The sequence below is a fragment of the Seriola lalandi genome, unplaced genomic scaffold (assembly GCF_002814215.2).
Source record: "Seriola lalandi dorsalis isolate HSWRI2012SDOR001 ecotype SW California unplaced genomic scaffold, Sedor1 jcf7180002054486, whole genome shotgun sequence".
In the NCBI taxonomy this organism is placed as follows: Eukaryota; Metazoa; Chordata; class Actinopteri; order Carangiformes; family Carangidae; genus Seriola; species Seriola lalandi.
This window is the reverse complement of record NW_019525039.1, coordinates 1,524,264-1,544,959: the sequence shown is the minus strand read 5'-3', so window position 1 is coordinate 1,544,959 and position 20,696 is coordinate 1,524,264. Positions and strand designations below refer to the sequence as shown.

Below are 20,696 nucleotides of genomic sequence, written 5' to 3'. Positions count from 1 at the left end.
ATCGACAGTGTACCAAATGACAACATGCAACGTGAAAGGTACTTATATAGTGATAAACCCACAGAGAATTAACACCCGACTCTCAAGTTTCCTGTCAGCTCTATAGTGTCTTTCAGCTCATTGTTTTGGTTTTATATCCCACAGCTTCACTGTTTTGCTTCACTCTCACTGCTCGCATCAACCAGGTTTCCAAAATGCAGGCATCTGTTTTCAGCGAATAGCTCTGATAAACCAACTGTACACCACCTGCTCAGCAGCAAACAACAAACAGGCGTTAGCTGGTGAAAATGGTGGAGCATTAAGAGCTAGAGAGCCTGATATTATTTTATCAGAAGCTGATGGAGTCCGAACCAGAGCTAAAGGGAGAGTGAATCTTGGACTTATGTTTGCAGGCGTCTAGAAACATGACTCCAAATGAATGCTTGAGTTTCTCTGCATCTACTGAATATCTAAATAATGTCCAGCAACTGCTTGCTAACACGGACCCTGCAACATTACATGTCAATATTGTGCTTACAACCAGTCCTGCTGTCCCTTCGTGGCAAAAAAAAAAAAAGGAACAATCATGCTTTAAATCTGCTTAATATATCGTCACCTTCCTAAAATAATGGAAACTAAACTTTGTCTCTCATGAGACAATACAAAATAAAATTGAACCTTGCAGACTGCACATTTTATGAAAATGCTCAATTGATGTTTGTCTTGCATGTTGTCCTTTGTGACAATTATTAAGTTGCACACTTGACGCCATTAAAGTACTTTTTTTTTTTTTTTTAATTGTTTCATATCATTTGTTGAATTTTTTGAAAAACTCAATAGAACCTTCACTGAGGTGCTATTACATTGATGTGCTCCCTCCTCCCTCCCCCTCTCTCCCTCTGCATGCTCTCATCTCCTCCTGCAGGGAATTCAGCCTCTTCCTCCGCCGCTGCAGCCTGACTCTGACACAACCGGCATGTCTGCAAACTGAGAGCGAGGGAGAGAAGCACAAATACGTCCTTTCAGACGCACAACTTGTGCTTTCTTTCAACACCGCAGAAGGCGAAAATTTGAGGTGGTTATTGCATTGCGACGAGGCTTTTTTTTTTCTCGAGAGGGATAAAGACTTGGAAGGAGGATCAAAACAAGGTAAACGATGTGCGAACAAACCTAAGACAGAGATGTTGGTGTGCAGCGTGTCTGTACGGGACAGGATGGAGATAGGTTGGTGCACTTGGTGAAAGATGCTGATGCTGATCTAAAAACAGCCTATTGTGCATACAGCGTTCTGACTTCTGAAAACAGCATATGTGCATGCGGGCTATGGTGGGTAAATAAATACATTTAACAGAGAGAACGTACACCACCGTAATTGCGCCGAAATGCTGCACCGCGCCAGGAGCAGTGAGTTAATACTGTATGGGTTCATGTGAGGAGAAACTGATGCTGCTGCAGATGATGATGATGATGATGGAGGGGAAGGGAACCAGGAAATGATTTAAAGACGCTCGGCTGGTGCAGACTCGACTTGGGGCGAATGAAAATGACCCGCGGACGAAACAGCGCTATAATGAGAGCAGCAAGTTTTCAGCAGGATTTTTTTTTCTGCTTGCCTGCTCTGCAGAGGGATGCTGTTAAAATGCAGCAAAACTACCCGTGGGTTTGTTATGTCGTGAAAAGAAAATGTAAAAAAAAAAAAAAAAAATCATAAAGTGCAGTAAGGTCGCCATAAACTGGGTTTTGAGCAGTAAAGCTCCCATTGAAATATCGCATATTAATGAAGTAATAAATTATATCATAAGATATAGCCCATATTTGTTAATTACCATAAGGTCAAGGTCTGTAATTGAGCACATTGGACACAAAGTCCCAGCAGCAATGTGATAGAAACAAGGCAATTTCCACATAAAGTTATATATTCACTATTGAGCAGTCCTGAATCACTATAAATCCCAAAACAAATACAACAGAATTACTATAGTGATAACATAGGAAATAAAATGCCGTAATGCCTATTGTGAACTCACACATAAGAGCCACACATACACTGTTAGACAATGTAAGATAGCAGAGCATCTTTAAAAAATTGCCCTTTGTCTTGTCATGTAACGCTCTTGCAGATTGTGTGAGGTAATGCTCTCTAAGGCTCGTGTACTGACAGAAACCATGTCTTCATTTGCTCATCTTTGACCCTGTCGTTGTCCCCCCTCCCCTCCCCCTTTTTGTCTTTTATTTAATTCTGGGAGTCATTTCCATGAGGATACATCACAGTCAGTCAGGCAACGTCAGCATAAATCCACACAAGATGGAGTGCGGTTGTAAACCGCGGGCGCAGGTGCCTTGACAAAACTCAGGACACGATGTGGTTCTGGAGGGCAAAGCCATCTTAACCCAGTTTAGTCACCTTTGTTGTTCCTGGGAATAAAGCTGATCACATTTTGAGGGTTTTTAAGATTTATTTATACCATTCAGGAAGTAGAATTAAAATGTATATGAAGATATTGCGATTATTGTTTTGGTGGTTTTTTTGACAAACCGGGATCTCCGTCTGGAGGTCGTTTCTTGTCCGAATCGAGCCTCATCATCATCATCATCATCATCATCCTCCTCCCCCATCCCATCAAACTCTTGTATATGAAACCCACTGGAGTGAAACTGCATGTCCTAACAGTGGTATTCATACAGTCACAGCTTGTGTATTCTCTGTCCCCTGGCTGCAGGTCTGTCCCTGATAACGTGACCACTGAAGGAAAAGAACACAGAACTGCTTCATCATGAATTTTGTAATGAAAGCTGCGCTGGGAGGTGAGTAGTCTGTTGGGCTGGAGGTTGATTTAACAGCACTGCAGTGTAAAGGATTTAAAGGGATGTTTAGCAGCAGTACTGCTCTAGTATTGGCCTGGTAGTTATGTGGACACTGCAAAGCGATAATCCATCCTGCACCAAACTACTGACTTCAAACAGCTACGCATTCCCTCTTTCTTTATCTCCGCATCCATCTTTTAAAAACCTCTCAGGACATGACTTATTAAAAAACATGTGGCCAAGTCTTTGACAGTGCCACAATCAGGATTTTAGAAACCTGTTCACCATTTGTTGCTTAGTTGCTTGTAGAAAAGGATTGTTGCAGATGAAATAGGACACGAGCAGCAGCAGCAACAGTAGTGGGTCTAGCCATATACTAAAAATGCACCTGTCAAGTGAGAACCTTGTATCTCCAAAATGTCACCTTCTCAGGACAGAAATGCAATTTTTGAGGTTATAGGCACAAAATTTTTTTCCAATCCTTATAATGTTATTATAAAAGTTAGTACGTTATGGGGTTTTTAAGCCAGATTTTAAGCCAGCCGTTGGCAACATTTGAGGCAAGAGAGATAGAGAAAGGCTATTTTGCCAAGAACTAAGACTAAAATTTTTTTTTCATGAGACTTTTGTCCTTTAAAGCCTTCAGGTATTATCCTTTAGAATATTATCTTAGCTATTATTTGCCCCCTAATTAGTCCTCATTATAGCCCTGTAATTCATCTTCCTTGTCAGCTATAGCTTCAAGGGGAAAGGCAGGAAAGTAGCACCATTAGTTATACTGTAGCAGCTGCACACACATACTGGTCAGTCGTGACCGTGATGCTGAGCTGTTGTTGTCCAGGTTACTGAGGTGTTAGGTGACTACAGTTGGGATATGGAGTTGAAGCAGAGCCCCGGCTACTCATTGGGATGCAGAGGATGCAAGCACTGCCTCGTTCTGCAAAGCTGCTGTGCCTCGTGTCTGCGCCATGAATTCTTAAATCAACTGCATTGCACTGGATGCTGGCTTTACTCCGCAGAAGTCAGGCTGCATGCTGCCTGCGGACTTTGGGAATATATTTGACAGTGTGGGTGTTTGCCTGTGTGCGTGTGAGTCTGTACTCTGCCTGTGCAGGAGAGATGTTTTATAGATACTGTATAGGACGGAGAGTGTGTGGTATACTGCATCTCCAGGCAAGATAAATAATGGAGGCTGCACACGCCTACTTTATTTTTGTGTGGGAGGGAAAGGTGAGAGATCGAGAAAAGATGCAAGAAAGATTTTTGCTACATTTTGCTAATGTACAGGTATAATGTGTGCTTAATAAATGATATTGATGTTTTTCACTTGGATCATTCTGCTGTCAGTGCATTTCTACATTTGGTATAGTACTTTTGGTCCCGGTCCAAATTTAATGACTTGGACACAGTGACCTCTTTCCACAGGAATGTCTGCAAAAATGCTGACGGTGCATTGATCACTAAAGCTCTCTGTGGGGGGAAAAAATCCAATAATGAAACAAACCAATTAGCCAGGTAATTAATCAGTGGAGTCAGTCAATACATCAATGTTAGTGAAATATTCTTTAATCAGTTAAGCTGCATTATTGGGTATCCCTGGGATTTTGTGGTCTAAGCCCCAAAGGTACCCAGTTTGATTCCAGCTGGAGACAATTGATACGTGTCATCCTCCTTTGTCCCTTTCCACATTTCCTGCCTGGCTTCACTGTCAACTATCAAACAAAGTTTAAAAAGATTAACATCTGTTCCCCTGTTTCAAAGTAACAAAGAGAATTACCACCATGCCAACAGCATGGCTCTAGGGACGGCAGCAACGTTGGTCAATCAGTCCACCACTTTGGGTCAGGCTGAAATATCGCAAAAACTATTGGATGCATTTCCATGAAATTGCAGACAGACATGAAACTTTTCCTCTAGCTCCACCATGAGGTCGACATTTATTATTTTCATTTTTATTTGATCTTTATTTGATCAGGCAGTGTCATTGAGATTAAGAGCTCTTTTTCTAGAGAGACCTGAGAACAAGAAGCAATCACAAAGACACAATCAACAACGAAGACAACACAACTACACAATACAAGAAACTATGAAACAAAGAATCAAGAACAATAACATTAGATGCCTGGTTCTTCTTGATTGAAGGGAGGTAAAACCCACGGTGTGATATAGAGAACAATGATGAGTATGGTACTTGTCATTGGCGATAAAGCGTAGTGCACTATGATACACAGGGTTTAACTGTGTTGATGGGGCAGCAGGACAATACAGAATATCTCCATAGAGTCTCCAAAGACAGACATGAAGGTTGACTTCACAATACACCTGGAAGAAGAAAGAGAATCTTTAATCCTATACAGGAAACCTAGTTTGATTCTCTATCAGGTCAAAATTTCAGTTTGTCCAGTTCATGACCAAATACCTGCAAAACTAATGACATTACCATCAGCCTCCAATGTATAGTGTATATGTGGAAATTTCCACTAGATAAAACAGCTTGCTGGAAACCAGTGAAATGACTGTTCAGAGGTAAACTTGTATGCGACACACATTCTTGCATTGTATACCTTGATTTTAACCAGATGCCACCTTTGACAGACGTCTGTTAACTACAGCAGCTAATGTGTCACATATTCCAGTGAGAGACAGCAGCTATAGCTGTGATAAAGCTAAAATGAGGCTGTAGGCTGCACAACATTAGCTCCACAGGTAGAGAGAAATGAACTGTTTGTGTCCAAAAACATCAACTGACAACTTCAGAGCACAACATTGTCATGCTGTTTGCTTCTGCACAAGTTAAGCGTATACAATCACACACATTGTGTTTATTATAGCCTATTTAGAACATTAGCATGTATTGAATTCCTGCTCTAGACACTACAAAAAACAGTCACTGCAAAAACTCGTATTGGAGTTGACTGCAGTGTAAACAGGCAGAGCCTCAATCCTGACAACCTGTGTCAATACAGGATTTAATCAGTATCATTGATCAGCCATACGGGATCTCAGGTCTCAACAGAGACTCTGTCTGTTTGACTTTTTCGTCCGTTTTTTTTTCTCCGGAAAAGTATAAGCATAACAATGTGATGTATTTTCCATATAAAGCCATTAGTCTTCTTCTCCATCAGAAGCAAAATAACGCAGAGTTGGCAGTGTTCATTAAACAGCCTTAAACACATAGTAGCAGTGTGAGCTGTCTGATCTTAAAATTCGTTTATTCCTGCAGTTTCAGTGTCAAACCATCCACAGCCTTCATAAAATCCAGAGCTCTGACCAGTTCACTGGGGTTAATTCTGGACTCTCGGCTAACGGGCAAGTTTCCTTCTTGAGATAATGAACATTTTCCTCTCATTATTTCTGCAGTTTGTGCAGTTTTAGGCACAAAAACAACTTTTCATCTTGATCTCGTCTCGAGCCCTCAGTCATTTTTGGGTCATTTACTGCCCCCATGCCTCCGCACACATCTCACTGATGACATCGCTCAGAGCGACCGTCTATTAGCAAAGGTTAACATGCTAACATGTGAAATCAGCATGTTAGCATTGTCCCTGTGAGCATATTAGTATGCTGACGTTAGCATTTAGCTCAAAGCACAGCTGTGTTAAAGTACAGCCTCACAGCATGTAAAATTTTGTCATCTGCCCCTCTCTACAAGGGTCCAGACCATAAACACCACCAAACAGGACCATGTCCGTCTGTGCAGGAACGTTAAACAGAACAGTGCGACAATAATTTATCCAGCCTCCCGAGATAAGTAACTTCTTGAGAGATTAAAAACAGAATAAATCAAGGTGGATTTTTTCACTTTAACCCTGAAAAGAGATCAGATTTTATGGCCTGTTGTCACCTTGCTCTTTACCATCCTGTGATTGTTTTGCTTTTGTTTGAACGTGGATTTGCTTTTCTGTCACTGAGTGCTTTGCTGAGTATGTCAGGTGTTGAGTGTCTGGATGAGAGGCTCTGTGAAAGGGAGGGTGCTGCGAGTGCATTAGCTAATCCTCCAAGGCTTCTCTGGTTCCCGATACTTGATAGAAAACAGAGCAATGTTTAACTGTGATGATTCAGCATAAAACCCAGGGCTATACATCCGCTGTTGGTATCTTTGCTGGATGTTATAGTCTTGCTACATTGTGTTTTGCAAAATTACAGTGCATGGCATCAAAATATTTAGACATTTTAGAAGGTTCAGAATTTGGCTTTTATGTTATGTTGGTGTAAAAGATAAAAAGTGGTCCTTGATTTCATATTATTTTGTCTCATTTTGATCCCAAGGTCAAGAATAATGAATGTTTTTTTGTGTTTCGTTCGACATGCAGCTCCAGTAAATACTATTTTGGCATTTACAGTATTTATCTCCCAGAGTTTCCATGATGGTCTGGGCCATACCAGTCCCCAATTATGAGTTCTGGCGTGTTATGTTGGATATCACTAAACATTTGCAACAAGCATTTTCTAGAGAAATATGGGAGCAATATGGTGGCTGCTGAAAGATAACTGATGAAAACGTGCGCAGCATGTGCTACAGTGCATAAACCTGGCAGTTCAATTTGACAGAGGCTTTGCTCTTGGATGTTTCTCAGCTATAAAATCCTTAAAGCACATCTACTCCTTCTTACTCAATAAAAAGTCCAGAATCTGTGAATATGCTAATGTTTCTTGTTTAGAAAGTTAAACTTCTGGACACACAACATGTCTCCTTTTCACATCACGTGTTTAATTTACACAATGGACCCTACTGGACTATTACTAATATTATCATACTACAGTGTCTACAGTGTGAAAGTGTTTCTGACCTTACATCTCAACATAAGAAATAAGGGTGAACCTCACTGTCTTCATTAACAATTCAACTTTCAGCTTTAACAACAGGCGCAGTGAGCAATATCTCACTAATTAGCCTTTTGTAAAACAATCCTATCCACATAATAGAGTACTACTGCTGCAACTAATACCTCTTTTATGTAACCACTAACTATTACTGAACATTGTTAACTTGTGAGTAGAGCAATTTTAAAAATAAAATATACTGCACCTTTGGCTCCCTACAGACTACAGTTTGTAGGTCAAGACTGGATGATATAATATCATCCTGGGAACAAAGATGATGATGTTGTGCTTCTTTCTACAATTATTAATCAGTCAAGGACTGTTGTTATTTGGGAGCCATAAAAAAAAAAGCCTTAACACAGCTTTTGCTCCAAACCTTAAACCCAGGAATCACTGTGGTTTCCTTGTGCAGTGATTGATTTTGCTCCTTTGTGCTTCAGTGCTGACTCGGCACTTTGCGACTCCTAAGAGTTGAAGTAAGTTTGACTGAAGTGGGCTGTGAAGTGAGGTAGACATCAGTCCCAAGGTATGAAGCTCAGTCAAGGGCAGCAGTCAAACCTTGTATATGTCAGTAGAAAAGTCAGCAGTGAAGCCTCTTAGTCAATGGTAAAATGAATTTACCAAATTAACAATCATGATCACACGAACTATAGTTATGATTTTGTACATTATAACATCAGTAAATCATTTTTTGACTATAATTTGTTGATGTCGCTCCTGATATTAATTCAGTTTAAGAGTTTTTCCTTATCAGTATCAAGGGTCTAAGGATAGAGTGTTCTGAATATAGATAGAGATAGAAAGATAGAGAAAGATATATATGTTTTCTGCAGCTTGTAAAACCCATCGTTTCATTTTTTTTACTTTAGCAAATTGCGACTTGTGGTTAAGATTTTTTTTAAAAACTATAAAATACAGTTGAATAAGGAAGGGAGACTGTTCTTATTTTGGACAGCTAAATGAAGATGCAGACATGAACAAGGATTACTGACTCATCTTTTCTCCAGGCTGACACCAGAAGTGGTAAAATGTATGTGCTGTCTGGATAAGACACTTAGTACAGCGCACTGTGATGACGATACTTAAAATAGCTTATGACAGCGAATGGCCTTGTCCTGACTAAAGCTTTGTGACAGACTCAAAGAAAAAACAAAACTTATTTAATTTTTAATCCTTTTGGAGACTACACTGACAGCTGACGATTGAAGTTGCCAATACAAACCCAATGTTTGTTTGTTTTTTGTTTCGCAAAACAATGCAAAAATTTTTATGCTTGTAAAAGTCATTTTTGAAAAGGTTGTCACTGCTGCAATGTGCAAAGGATAAAAGACAGAAAAGAAGTGAACTAGAGATGACCTCACCATGTCATTGTTGTGCATTATTTTTGCTACAGAATTAACAAACCAGCTAATGTTACTTTCCATTGATACTAACCCCCAAAGTATAGATGTTGAACCAATTACAAAACCAACAATGAATTGCTCCTACTAACAATTTTATTACATGTATTACAGTATAACTGGTAATGATATGGTCCTTCATGACATTGAACATGGCCACTGTGGTTTATTTTGAGTCAGTCCCACATACATTGTCCTGCTGCTGTAAATACTCACAACAACAATAACAAACTGAAACAAAACATTAAAGAATATATATATTAAACAAAATGAGTATATATAACTACTGTCTTTTAATAAAATCAGATGATTAATTTTGACCCTTGTTAAATGATCGGCCATCATTTTAACAAGGGTATAATAACATTTTTTTTTTTTTTTTTTTTCGTGCATGCAACTGCAACAGACCCCATGTGTTTTTACATACCTGTGCTGTTTAAGGTGAAATAAAAAACAGAAGACACCTTGAGATGTTCTTTCTTCACCTCACTTCCTCAAAGTACAGATAACCCCATTTAGCAGCACTATAATATGATTGGTTGAGGAAGTCAGGTCTTCATTGCTTGATTGGTCTACAGGGTTATCAGTGACACACACGCACGCACACACACGCACACACACACACACACACACACACACACACACACACACACACACACACAGTGGGCTCCTGGTTTTTAGACCCCACGAATATAGTGCAACACACACACTCACTCACACACGCACACTCTTCCCCATCTTCCTGTGCGTTACTCCAGTAAATCAAATTCAGTTCATCAAGCTGACCTTGAGCTTGAATGCAAGGGCTGTGTGTGTCTACACACGTGTGTTTGACAGTGCGCCCAGATTCTATAAATAATGCATTCAACCATCTAAGTCACGAATGGTGAGCGACGCTGACAGGGAGGAAGATACAGAGTAGAAAGGCTATTTTTATTAGAACCTTTTCATGACAGTTGTCTTTTAAAAAATATACACATTTGTTGCATCTACTCTGAAAGAAAAAAAAAGTGTTATACTCATGCCTTCTCACCTTAAAAATCTCATGTTTTACTCTTTTACAGTATTTTATTTGAAATTTTGATATCCATAAGAAGTTAAAGTGTATACAACAGATAAACAACAGGTTTTTTGTTTTAAGTACCTTAAACCATCTCCTCTCTCAGGCTTCTCTCTGCAGCTCTAGTAACAAAAAAGAGAGGCTCTGAGCCTCTCCTCTGATTGGCTCACTGTTTTCTGAGTGATCAAATGAAAATATACCAGATTTCAGGTAAAAGCTCAGAGAAACCAAATCTTGCAAGGTTGGATGGTGGGTGAGCCGTGGTGGGCCATGGTTGATGGCAGTGACCTTAAGTTGCGACATCACAAAATTACAGAAGTCCTGATGGTTCGTTTTAAGACAGTTTCTGAATATGGGCCGCGCACGTTTCTTGTGGACTGAGCGCCTTGATACTCTCACAGTATTAATATAGATCCTAGATCTGCTTTATAATCAAAAAAGACGTGGGAATCTCACTTTAACCAGTATTGGACCTTTAAGTTAATCACGTGATTTTCGTGAAGCGAGTAATTAACCACAGTTCTGTGAGATCAGTTCAACGCTATCTTTTTCATAAAACTTTTCAAATATAGTGGCAGAAATGATGTGCACTCAAACAACCTATATTTAGGGCAATATCTATATTTGTGAAGTCAAGTCCCAGTTCTGAGAAAAGCTTTCGCACTTAGAGTCTCATTTGATACTTTGAGCAACGCTGTTCCACCTGAGGGAAATTTAAGGTGACTCAAAGTATAACTGCCACCAATTAGATTATAAAGAAGTAGTGGATCAACAGTGAGCACACTCTCTCCTCCTTTTCTACCAGCTCCCCCCCCTGCCACATTCTTCTGTACACATTTTTTCTTCTGTAAAATAAGCTGTGTTGAGACAATGGTTTTCTGTCCTGAAGGCCAAACCTAGATCTTTATACTCATCCGCTTTCCCACCACACTTTGAATTTGAAAGGATTTGCCTGAGAACCTTGAATGGGAAAAGAGTAGATAAGTACCGTTTATCTGATGCTGTCAAAAGTTCAAGCACTGGGAGAGTAAGCTGAGGTTAGTCTTCTTTCCTGCCTTTGCCTCAAGACTTTGGATTTAACAAAGATTTAGCAAATAACTTTCAGAAGGAAAAGGATTATATAGATGACACCTTTTATCTAAGCAGTGAAGCAATGTCCAGCTATTGAAGAAAGAATTATAATTTCACCTTTGTTGGCCAAGTTAGAGGGAGATTGCTGCCACAGGAAACTGTTGAATTTACCAGGTGGTCTCAACCCTGGGATCTGTTGATTTTATTTTGGATATGATTAGTTGTGTGTTTGTTTCTCTTATTAATTTTATCATGTTTTGTTCATGTATGGGATAAGCAGTCTTACTGAACTCCCAGTCCACTCCCAAACAGCATCGCATTGGCATTTTGTTTTGTCTATAAGACAAATATACATATAAACTAGCTTTGGTTTTGCACAATGGACATAGTGCCTCCTTGTCTGCACTGATGTTGACTCATATATTGTAATGTGGGTTATACAAAAATAATAAAAGGAGGCTAAAGGCCAACCTGTCAGCTTTCCATGACAGACTTTTATTAGCTAATATATCGAATGTCATTTCGACAACTACAACAACCTAATATAGTGTCCAGGGCTAAAGTGCAAAGACACTTTAATCAAAAACACTCAAACATCGCTCAACACAGCTTATGTGATGCCTGAGAGCTTAATAGAATTATTCTGGTTTAAAAGACCACTGCTGTATCTCTCACAAATGGCTCACAAAGTAGGATCCGGTATCATAGCTCAATATAACTCAAGGCTTTGTCTCCCAGGATCCTCTTTTTTACATTTGAACAAAGACCATCTCAATGTGCTAATAAGATTTAGTGAAACCAGACCAAGTTTGTCTTGGTTTGGCTCAGTGTTGTTAAAAGAGGTACTGGAGGGTTTTTTGTAGGCCATGCGTGGTAAGGGAATCATTTGACAATGAGACTTAGCTGGTTGTGAGTCATTGCTCCATTTACATGATTCAATAGCAGTGTTTACATGGGCTTTATTGATAGAGATAATTCTAGTACTGGGCTCATAAGATGATCCTGAATCCTGCTTGCAGTATGTCAGATAATCTCTTACACTTGCTCTGTGAAATCTGGATGCGTCTGGGATATTTTGACATTACTGAGGATGCCAGTGCATGTAAACATTAAGTAGAATTTTGCTTTTCACAGAAGCTCATTGTTCTGCTGACCATAGGTAGGACACAAAGATAATCTGCTGCAAAGATTGATTCTTAATGGGTCCAGTTGTAATTCATGCAGCAGTGTTTGCTAATATCATCAGATGATGGGAAATAAACTTGGATCCAAGCTGTTTCCTAGCAACGCAATTAAGATACAGTAGTCCAGTAGTCTCTATACAGTGTGTCTATATGTATATGGCAAGGTGGCTGGTGATTATTGTGGCATATAAAGAGTCCAGAGTAACACTTGAACCAGGATTTTAGCCTCTATCTGTCTATAAAGCTATTCGAATGTACTGTAAATGTTTTCATTAAAATATTTTCCATACATGCATTTTGCATCCACACATGCTGATACAGGGACATGTATTTATATTTGAGCACATACTCAAATATATGAAAAACAATTGCTCAACCATACAAGAACTCATACGTGCCTGCCTGAAATAGAACTACTCAGATATTTATATCCACATGTGCATGTAGGGACACTTGATGTATATGCACTTTAGCTCTTTTTCTCTCACACATACACACACTTGTAAGGAGCAAAGATAGTGTATCATGGCTGGACAGATAATGCTCTGTCAGCTTCACTGTGCTGTTTATCAAATCTGATAAAATAAAAAAGGAAATCTGATACAGCCGTACCTCAGTTTACTTTGGATATCTGAATTTCCTTCTCACCAGTCTCTGTCTTTTCCACTTAGATCCAAGTAGCTCATTAATGTTACGGATCGATTGGTTTTTTTTTTAATGTTATTTAAAAAAAATTCAGTTTCAGATTTTGCTGCCGGTGTATAATTTTAACCTTTGCTGTGGTGTGCTCTCTATTTCCCAGAGGGCACCGGTTTCTGTCGGTGGCCAGCTTCGTCTCTTCATGACTTGGATGTACAGTTTTTAAAGGGAGGGGTTGACATTTTAGGCAATACTCTTATTTGCTTCCTTGCAGAGATTGAAAAGGAAAGATCAATACCACTCTCAAGTCTGTATGAAATTATAGCCGGCAGACAGTTATCATAGCATAAAGACTGGAAATGGGGGAAAACAGCTAGCCTGCTTGAGTCCTGTCCAAAGGTAACATAATCCACCAAACCAGAAGTCACGGTGCCCAAGAGCACATAACCCCCACAGACCACGTCTCTTATAGACAGACCTGAAAGTGAACGTGGTATGAATTTTCTCACTCAGCTTTCAGCAAGAAAGGCAATACATGTACTTCACTAAACACGTGTCTCATAAACAGGTTTTTTATGAGACACTGTTTTTATCTCTGCTTCTCCTTCAGGTCTCAAATAGAATTTATAAAGATACAGTATATATTGAAAAACATCGAATTAAGAATTTGAAGCTGTATAAATGACTGAAAAACCTCCCATTCTCTTTCTATAGTCTGCAGTTTCCAGATGTTTTTCTTTCCTTGTTACACCTTCTTGTTCGCCTCTGTTGCTCTCGCACTCATTCCTTCCCTCTTTCTTCTCCTCCATCTCTCCTGTCTTTTATCTCTGCGCATTTTGCTGCAGTTCACTTTTATTATGCTGATGAGTCAAAATAACAACGATACCGGGGGCAGCTGCAGACTAAGGGAGCACTCTGTCTTTCTCTCTTGGTTGCTTGCTTTCTCTCCTCAGATGCCCCTTCACTGCCTCTAAACCCTCCCCTCTTCTTCCTCTTCCTCCCGAGTGAAGCACTCTCCCTTCCATTTCTCTCCTTCTTTATCACTCTTTCCTTCACACCTAATTTCTTCTCCTCCTTCTTTTCCCCTCCCTTCACTTTGTCACTTTCCTCTCGCCGCTCCCTCCCTTTTCTCCCTCCTCTCCATCTTTTCAGCTGTCACACTCTCTCTCCCTCTCTCTCTGGTCCCACGGAAACTGCTGGGTAATCCCACTAACTGGAACAGCTCTGCTAATTGGACTGAATAGTTTCTGACAGATTCTCTCCCTGTCCTCATGCTTGCCTTGTTTTCCTAAATATGTCTTGTTTTTCGCAGTATACCGACTCCCTATCTCCCTTATCCTTCTTTCCTCTTTTCTTTTACCCTCCCCCTCACTACTTATCTGCTCCAGTCTTTGCCCAAACCCTTCAGACCACTGGCTTTTTCTCTTCATCTTTTTTTTCTGTTGATGCTTAGTGACAGGTTTCCCTTTCTCTTTTTGCAACACTCAGCATTTCTCTGCCTTTGCATCATGAGGCATTATTTTATGGGATGTATAACGCCTATAGAAACAGTAAGAGGGTTTGCATAAGGGGTTGTGTCATGGGGTATAACAGATAAAACCCTAATTCATACTATATACTCTACTGCCCTTTCTTCTTTCTTGTATCATACTCATTATACAGAAAGCCTCTATCAATCTGATTTTTTGCCTGTGTGTGTCTCAGTGTAAGAGAACAGTACATGCTGCTTGATTAATTGTTTCATCCCGACCATCAGGTCTGTAGCTACAATTGAAGACACCAAGGTCACATTTTAGTATTGTTTTTGTATTTTAATGACCTGATAAGGAATTTTTATAAACACAAATTGCACCAGGAAAGTGTTCTATCCAAATGCAGCACAGAGTACAACAAAAACAGCTCGCAGAGACCTTTATTTCTACCAAGGCAGAAACTGGAGCTGGCAGGTTAAGAAAAAAAAAACAAACAAAAAAAAAACTTAAAAATCTTCCTGGTAGATCTGGAGTCTCTGGCTGAATGAGCCAGCACAGGATCATGCAGACTAAGTCTAATGTCACAAACGTTCTCGAGGTCAGGGACAGAAGGCTGAAGCATTCACCAGGGTTCAGAGAGGAAAGGCAAGTTGGGGACAAACAGGTTTGGCAATAGGGAATCAGTCAAAGAAACGCTGGAGAGTCTTACACAGCGAAAAGCAAAGAACAATCTGGCAAAGAATGACTGGAAGGCTGGGGTTTGTACACTGGGTGAATGTAATCAGGAGCAGCTGTGTGGCCAGGTGAATGGAGTTGGCTTGATGAGGTGGGCGTGGCTAATGCAGGGAGGTGCAGGAGAACAGGGTGAAAGGAAAATTACTGACTGGGAGCTGGATGACAGGGAATGCTAAAGTGAGGAAGGTGACCTGAGATGCAGAACTGTGACACAAATCATAAGTGGAGATTTTTTAAGGTTGATTATAGACTTGTTATTCTTAGACACGTTGGTTTTAGGACCAGAGACATTAAAATAAAGTGACTTTCTCAATCAGAATTATATTCCTAGAATTATTGAGAGAGTCTTTGAAACAGCATTTAGACTGTCACCATTACTGGAAATATACATAAACAGTTATATAAATATGGAGAATACAGAAAAGTAAAATGTTAAGAACAGACGTTTTTATGTTTGTTACTTGAAAAAAACAAAAAAAAGCGTAGGGGTGGGGTTGTCTTGCATTGGGGAGTTTGGACTCATGATAGTAACCATTTCTAAAAGCCTGTCCCTGGGGACTATTACTATTCACCTAAACGAGCAGCAACAGGCCACTTTCCTCTCTTCCTCTCTACCATAACCGCTGTGTATAGTATCTCTGATCAGACTGTTAACGGGATGGAGACACCATCGACAACTGCTTAGTCAGATATTTGTATGGAACACTAGTGAGTAAAGGCAGCATTTATTAGACTGATGACATCAGCAAAAACAAAAGAAAAAAAACACAGGAACACAACAAATGTTAAAAATATCACACAAAAGCATCTAGATTTAACTAACTACATTTCTTTCAACTTGAATTTGAGGAGTAGTTAGTAATACAATAAAATAAAGAAAAATAGGTTAAATAAATACGAGCAGAGAAAATACATAAGAAAACTGCAGCAGTGGTTTCAGGAGATTAACACCTTTCTGAATCAGTATTTGTGACTGTGCCTAATGGAAAGAGTGACGCGGGTCATCCTGAAATAGCCCTTAAAGAAAATGTGTCCCTGATGGTGATATTTCACAGGTTTTTCCACCCTTCCAGGAATACAGTCCTGTGTAAAATAATGGCACTTATAAAGTCTTAGGAAAGAAGATGGACAAAGATATTGAACTTGACATCAAACAACAAGGTATATTGGCACAAAATAACAGCTATTAGCAGTTTCTATCCTTGACTTTATGATATTCTTAAGACTTCACCTGAGGTTTGTAACTTCATCTGACTCTATATGTGTCAGCCCCAGGAGTCCATTTACCTGCTTGTCATGTGTCTGCCTGACTTCAGTCTCTTTGTCTATTTGTTTTTCTCACTGAATCTTAAAGACTAATTTTATAGTTTGACATCTCAATCCTAGAGGCCCGCTAGAGCTGTCATTGTGTCTCATGTCTCTTTTTCTCTCTCTCTCTCTCTCTCTCTCTCTCTCGCTCCTTTTCTCAGGAGGACCTCCTGATGTGGGCAAGATGCTGGGGGGGGAGGAGAAAGAGGAGGACCCTGATGCAGCGAAGAAAGAGGAGGAGCGACAGGAGGCACTGAGGCAGCAGGAGGAGGAGAGGAAGGCCAAATATGCCAAGATGGAGGCTGAGAGGGAAAGGATGAGGCAAGGCATCAGGGATAAGGTATAACGACAATGACAGATAACAGGCTGTTAACTAATCTAATTAGTAGCTGAATTAAGATAATAATAATACAAAGAAAACCAAAACAGGGAATACAAAGGTAAAAATCCTTCACGTACAACCAATATTTGTTATTACTTATATTTAAAAAATCTTGTCACACCCATGTTTGATGATTTTGGATGACGTCCTGTCTGAATGTTAGTGCGGCTTCTAAAGGCTTCACATCTTTTTTTATGACTGATCTGTGTTTTGAAATTATCATACTATTTTTGTTTGCTTCCATGTTATTTTTATCTTTTTCTGAGATTATAAAATAGATAAGGGAGGAGCTGTACAGAACTGAGAGAAGTAGAAAGCAGTAGATGAACAAAATGAGGAGCCCTGATCAATAAAAATCTGTGTGAATTAGACAGAAATTGGTGGGTCACGGAAAGGGTTGGTTTAGAATGGAGACACTTTGTCTTTCTGTCTAAAACACAATATCAAGTAAGTCTGTATTAGAATTAGGTATATTTATAAGTGAGTTCAGCTGCAGTTAGCGTCAGTTCATATTCAGTGTAAGTACATTTTTTGTTCTTCCCGTCACAAATGACAGGCTGTGGCGCTGCTGTGAAGGTAATGGCTGCAGTGTAACCACTTCACTGTAGAGACAGTGTGAAAGACAGGCAATCTGTGGGTCAGGCAGGTCCAAGGGGAACACTATGAATCAATGGGATGAAAAGCGGCACTCCTCCCCTGGCTCCTCACATCCTCTGTTCTCCTTAAGTCCTCCCAGAGGAGAACAAAGAGCGAGGAACAACTCCCAAAGTGCTCGTTACTGAAAGGTTTCTGTCAGCTTCTTCCACAGCTTTATCCCATCGTGCCAGATACTGCAGGGAATGTCCATATTATAGCTGAAGCCTGTGACTCTCCACGTGTTCAAACCACAGTATGAGAGATGACATAGCAACTAGAGTCAGATTTGTAAATCTGTTTCACTTTGATATTGTTGGGAAATTTGATGACCTTGAAATGTTTGACAAATTCTGCCTGTGATAATGAGGAATGGTAATTCCCCCTTTTTTCAGTGCAGTTTTGATGGATAAAAAAAATCCAGAGCTGGTGTGCCTTTGTAAACAAATATAGCCTATACCACAAATTTTTGACATGCACTGTCATAGTGTGAACACTGAAAACCAACATCTACAAGACATCTGCACTGTTTTTGACGTACATTTCCAAATTATTGCTCTGCTGATAGACACAGACAGGAACAAGTGAAAGAAGAAGATAAAGGGTTAGCAGCTGCCCAAAACATGAAAAATGGAAAAGGCTCCAATGGATGGGTGATGTTAAGTGCTCAGTGGGATGGATGAGTAGCGGGACATGTGCATTATGACGCATTCATGTTACATCAGAGTTATCATAATTATGATTTTCCTACCTATAAATAGCATCCACGTCACTATCTGAGTCATCATTAGGACTGGGTATCCTTTTTGAATTTCCCACTTAAAAATGAGAAAGTATGGAGTTTATCATGCAATATCACATCAGCTGGTTATTATGTGCAGCAAAATTGGTGTACTTTCCACCGTCGAAATTACAGGTCACATGATGCATAGATGCACACTGACCCAGAAAGTAATGAAAGAAAAAAGAAATTACAGAAATTACTTACGGTCCTATGAGATGGTGACTACATTTACAAATTACATTTTGTGTTATCACAATTATAGCCATCATATTTAATGCCTTTCATGTATGCAGGCTCAAAAATGTGGAACCCTGAGGATTCTTTATTTTAAGCTTTCATTAGAATAAATCCACGCTCGTATTAAGGAGAACTGGATTCTGCATTCAGAGATGGCGCTCCATTCATTCTTATAAAAGTTGCTCATTGAGCGCATGCCTTTGAAGTGTCAGCATGCTTCCTCATACATTGGGTTTCGGCCCATAGAGCATGGGCACTAGACTTCTTCTCCAGCCAAGCCGTTGGAAAGCATTTGTTCGAGGCTTCCATTGGCCAAACAGGCTTACTTTCTGTTGGCTCCTTGCACACATGAATGTCCAAATGTCATCAGACTGAATGGTTAAAATTCTACAAAGACTGTGTGGTTTTTGACCAGAGACTGTAAATGAAGATGGACATCGCCTCCATGACGTCACCTATAGGTTTCTAAAGAGTGATTTTGAAGCTCAGAGTGAGCTGCTCCCCCATCACCATCTTGGCAGTGCCTGACTTCGCCTAACTACCAGCTAATTCAAAAATGGGCAAAGAGGTGGGGCATGTGTGGAACCAAGATTTCGCATGCCAGTTTGTGTCAAGCATATGTTCACCCACCTGTCACTCAAAGTGGCACGCTCTCAATTATGCAGAACTTAACTTAATCAAATTTAAACAGGCCGCGCCGGATGTTGCCGCTTGTTTTTGATGCCAACAAAAGGAATACACAGTTCTAAAGTGCTCCTTTCCAATGATTGTGTATGGAAAAAGTGCTGTTGGGCCCTCAAGTGTCATGTGATGATCCTGAAAGTGGCCACTATAGCAAAATACCCTCACAGGCCCAAGACCATTCATGGGGCTTGAATCAATCGGGCCCCAATGTGGGACACTTAAAAGTTGATGTAGCTGACACACTGGCATCTACAGGCAGCAGATAGCAATCAGTGTTGTCCACCTGATAAATGGCCTGCCCACTAAATGCACATTTTACAGATAATAATGTTTGAAATTAGATGATTGTGGTGATTTCTTTACCTGCACTGTATTTGCATCTTTCACTCATCTAACTTACTGAAATTTCAAATTCTGTGTTTGATCACCAGTATGGTTTGAAAAAGCGTGAAGAAGCCGAGGCTGAGGCAGCAGCCGCTGTGGAGGAGCCCGCAGCCGGCAGCTTGACCCGACCCAAGAAGGCCGTGCCAGCCGGCTGCGGTGATGAGGAGGAAGAGGAAAGCATCATGGACACAGTGATGAAATACCTGCCAGGCCCACTGCAAGACATGCTGAAGAAGTAGGTTAGCAAGCTAGCTAATGCTAACATTTTCTAGCTTAGTTCATAGGCTACATTCACAAGGTTGGATTATGTCAGGGATTTTTTTCCATCCACATGTAAGTGCGTAAAATGAAGTTAAAATACGGTGTGGTCTTTTGGTGTTTGGACAAATCAAAGTTTCATGGTGGGGAAATGAATCATACGTGAACCAGCAGTGTGAATTTCAGCAATTAGACTAAGCTAGGCTGACCCAACGGCCAGATGAACGTTAGCTTGACTGATGTTAACGTTAGCTATGTTACACTAATGAAGCTAACAGCAAGCAGAGGGGCTAAAGACACAATGTTTGATGGTTTAGCCTTCTAGTCTGTGAAGTTTTAAACTCCCTTTTCTCTCCTCTGCGGTAGCTGCAGAGATTTCTCGCAGCACTGAAAAATAATCTCCTTGTCCACTACGCTGTTCACTCAATTTGTACATAAGTAATGAAGACATGAGAAGCCTCAAGGTGGGCAAACAATCATAAAATAATATATAAAATTATTAAACTAACTGTGTGTCTGTCTCTAAAATAAAAAAATATGTGATAACTTGATAAGCCATATTTTAAAAAGGAAATTTAAAGACTATTGTTGTGTGCTGCCAAAGCTACTGTTTTGTGTTCGACCATGTCTGAAATTTATGTAAAACTTTTTGCACACAGTGTTACACATTCTCTGTAAAACCTATTGTCTATCTACCTTACACTCCTACAGTGCTCAATATCAAAGTGTGATAACATTCATGTAGTGTAGTGTTTAAAAATGTTTCTATTCCCCCGTTCAGTGCGTCTCCTTCTTATGTCTTGCATGCCATTTGTCTGGACAAGTTTGTTGTGTGAATATGTACAAACTCACCCCCC

The 20,696-nt window shown here is 40.0% G+C and overlaps 2 protein-coding genes across 2 annotated transcripts in view; one reads left to right on the top strand and one right to left on the bottom strand.

The window, feature by feature from the left end:
- The first annotated feature begins 901 nt into the window (after nt 1-901).
- cplx2a (complexin 2a) lies at nt 902-20,690 on the top strand. The gene is made up of 4 exons (XM_023412739.2): nt 902-1,128; nt 2,700-2,784; nt 16,639-16,817; nt 19,629-20,690. The coding sequence occupies exons 2-4, from the start codon at nt 2,754-2,756 to the stop codon at nt 19,818-19,820; spliced, it is 402 nt and encodes a 133-aa protein (XP_023268507.1). The 5' UTR covers nt 902-1,128; nt 2,700-2,753; the 3' UTR covers nt 19,821-20,690.
- tmod1 (tropomodulin 1) overlaps nt 14,753-20,696 on the bottom strand; it is a 27,398-nt gene continuing 21,454 nt past the window's right edge. The window contains exon 13 of the mRNA XM_087175739.1: nt 14,753-16,779. The gene's annotated coding sequence lies outside the window, so the exon portion shown is untranslated. The remainder of the gene's footprint in view (nt 16,780-20,696) is intronic.

What these genes read in the sequence shown, in the direction of transcription:
- cplx2a (XM_023412739.2), top strand. Translation starts at nt 2,754, where the DNA reads ATGAATTTTGTAATGAAAGCTGCGCTGGGAG. An exon ending in AATGAAAGCTGCGCTGGGAG is followed by an intron (nt 2,785 to 16,638) that starts GTGAGTAGTCTG and finishes TCCTTTTCTCAG; the next exon opens with GAGGACCTCCTGATGTGGGC. An exon ending in GGCAAGGCATCAGGGATAAG is followed by an intron (nt 16,818 to 19,628) that starts GTATAACGACAA and finishes TTTGATCACCAG; the next exon opens with TATGGTTTGAAAAAGCGTGA.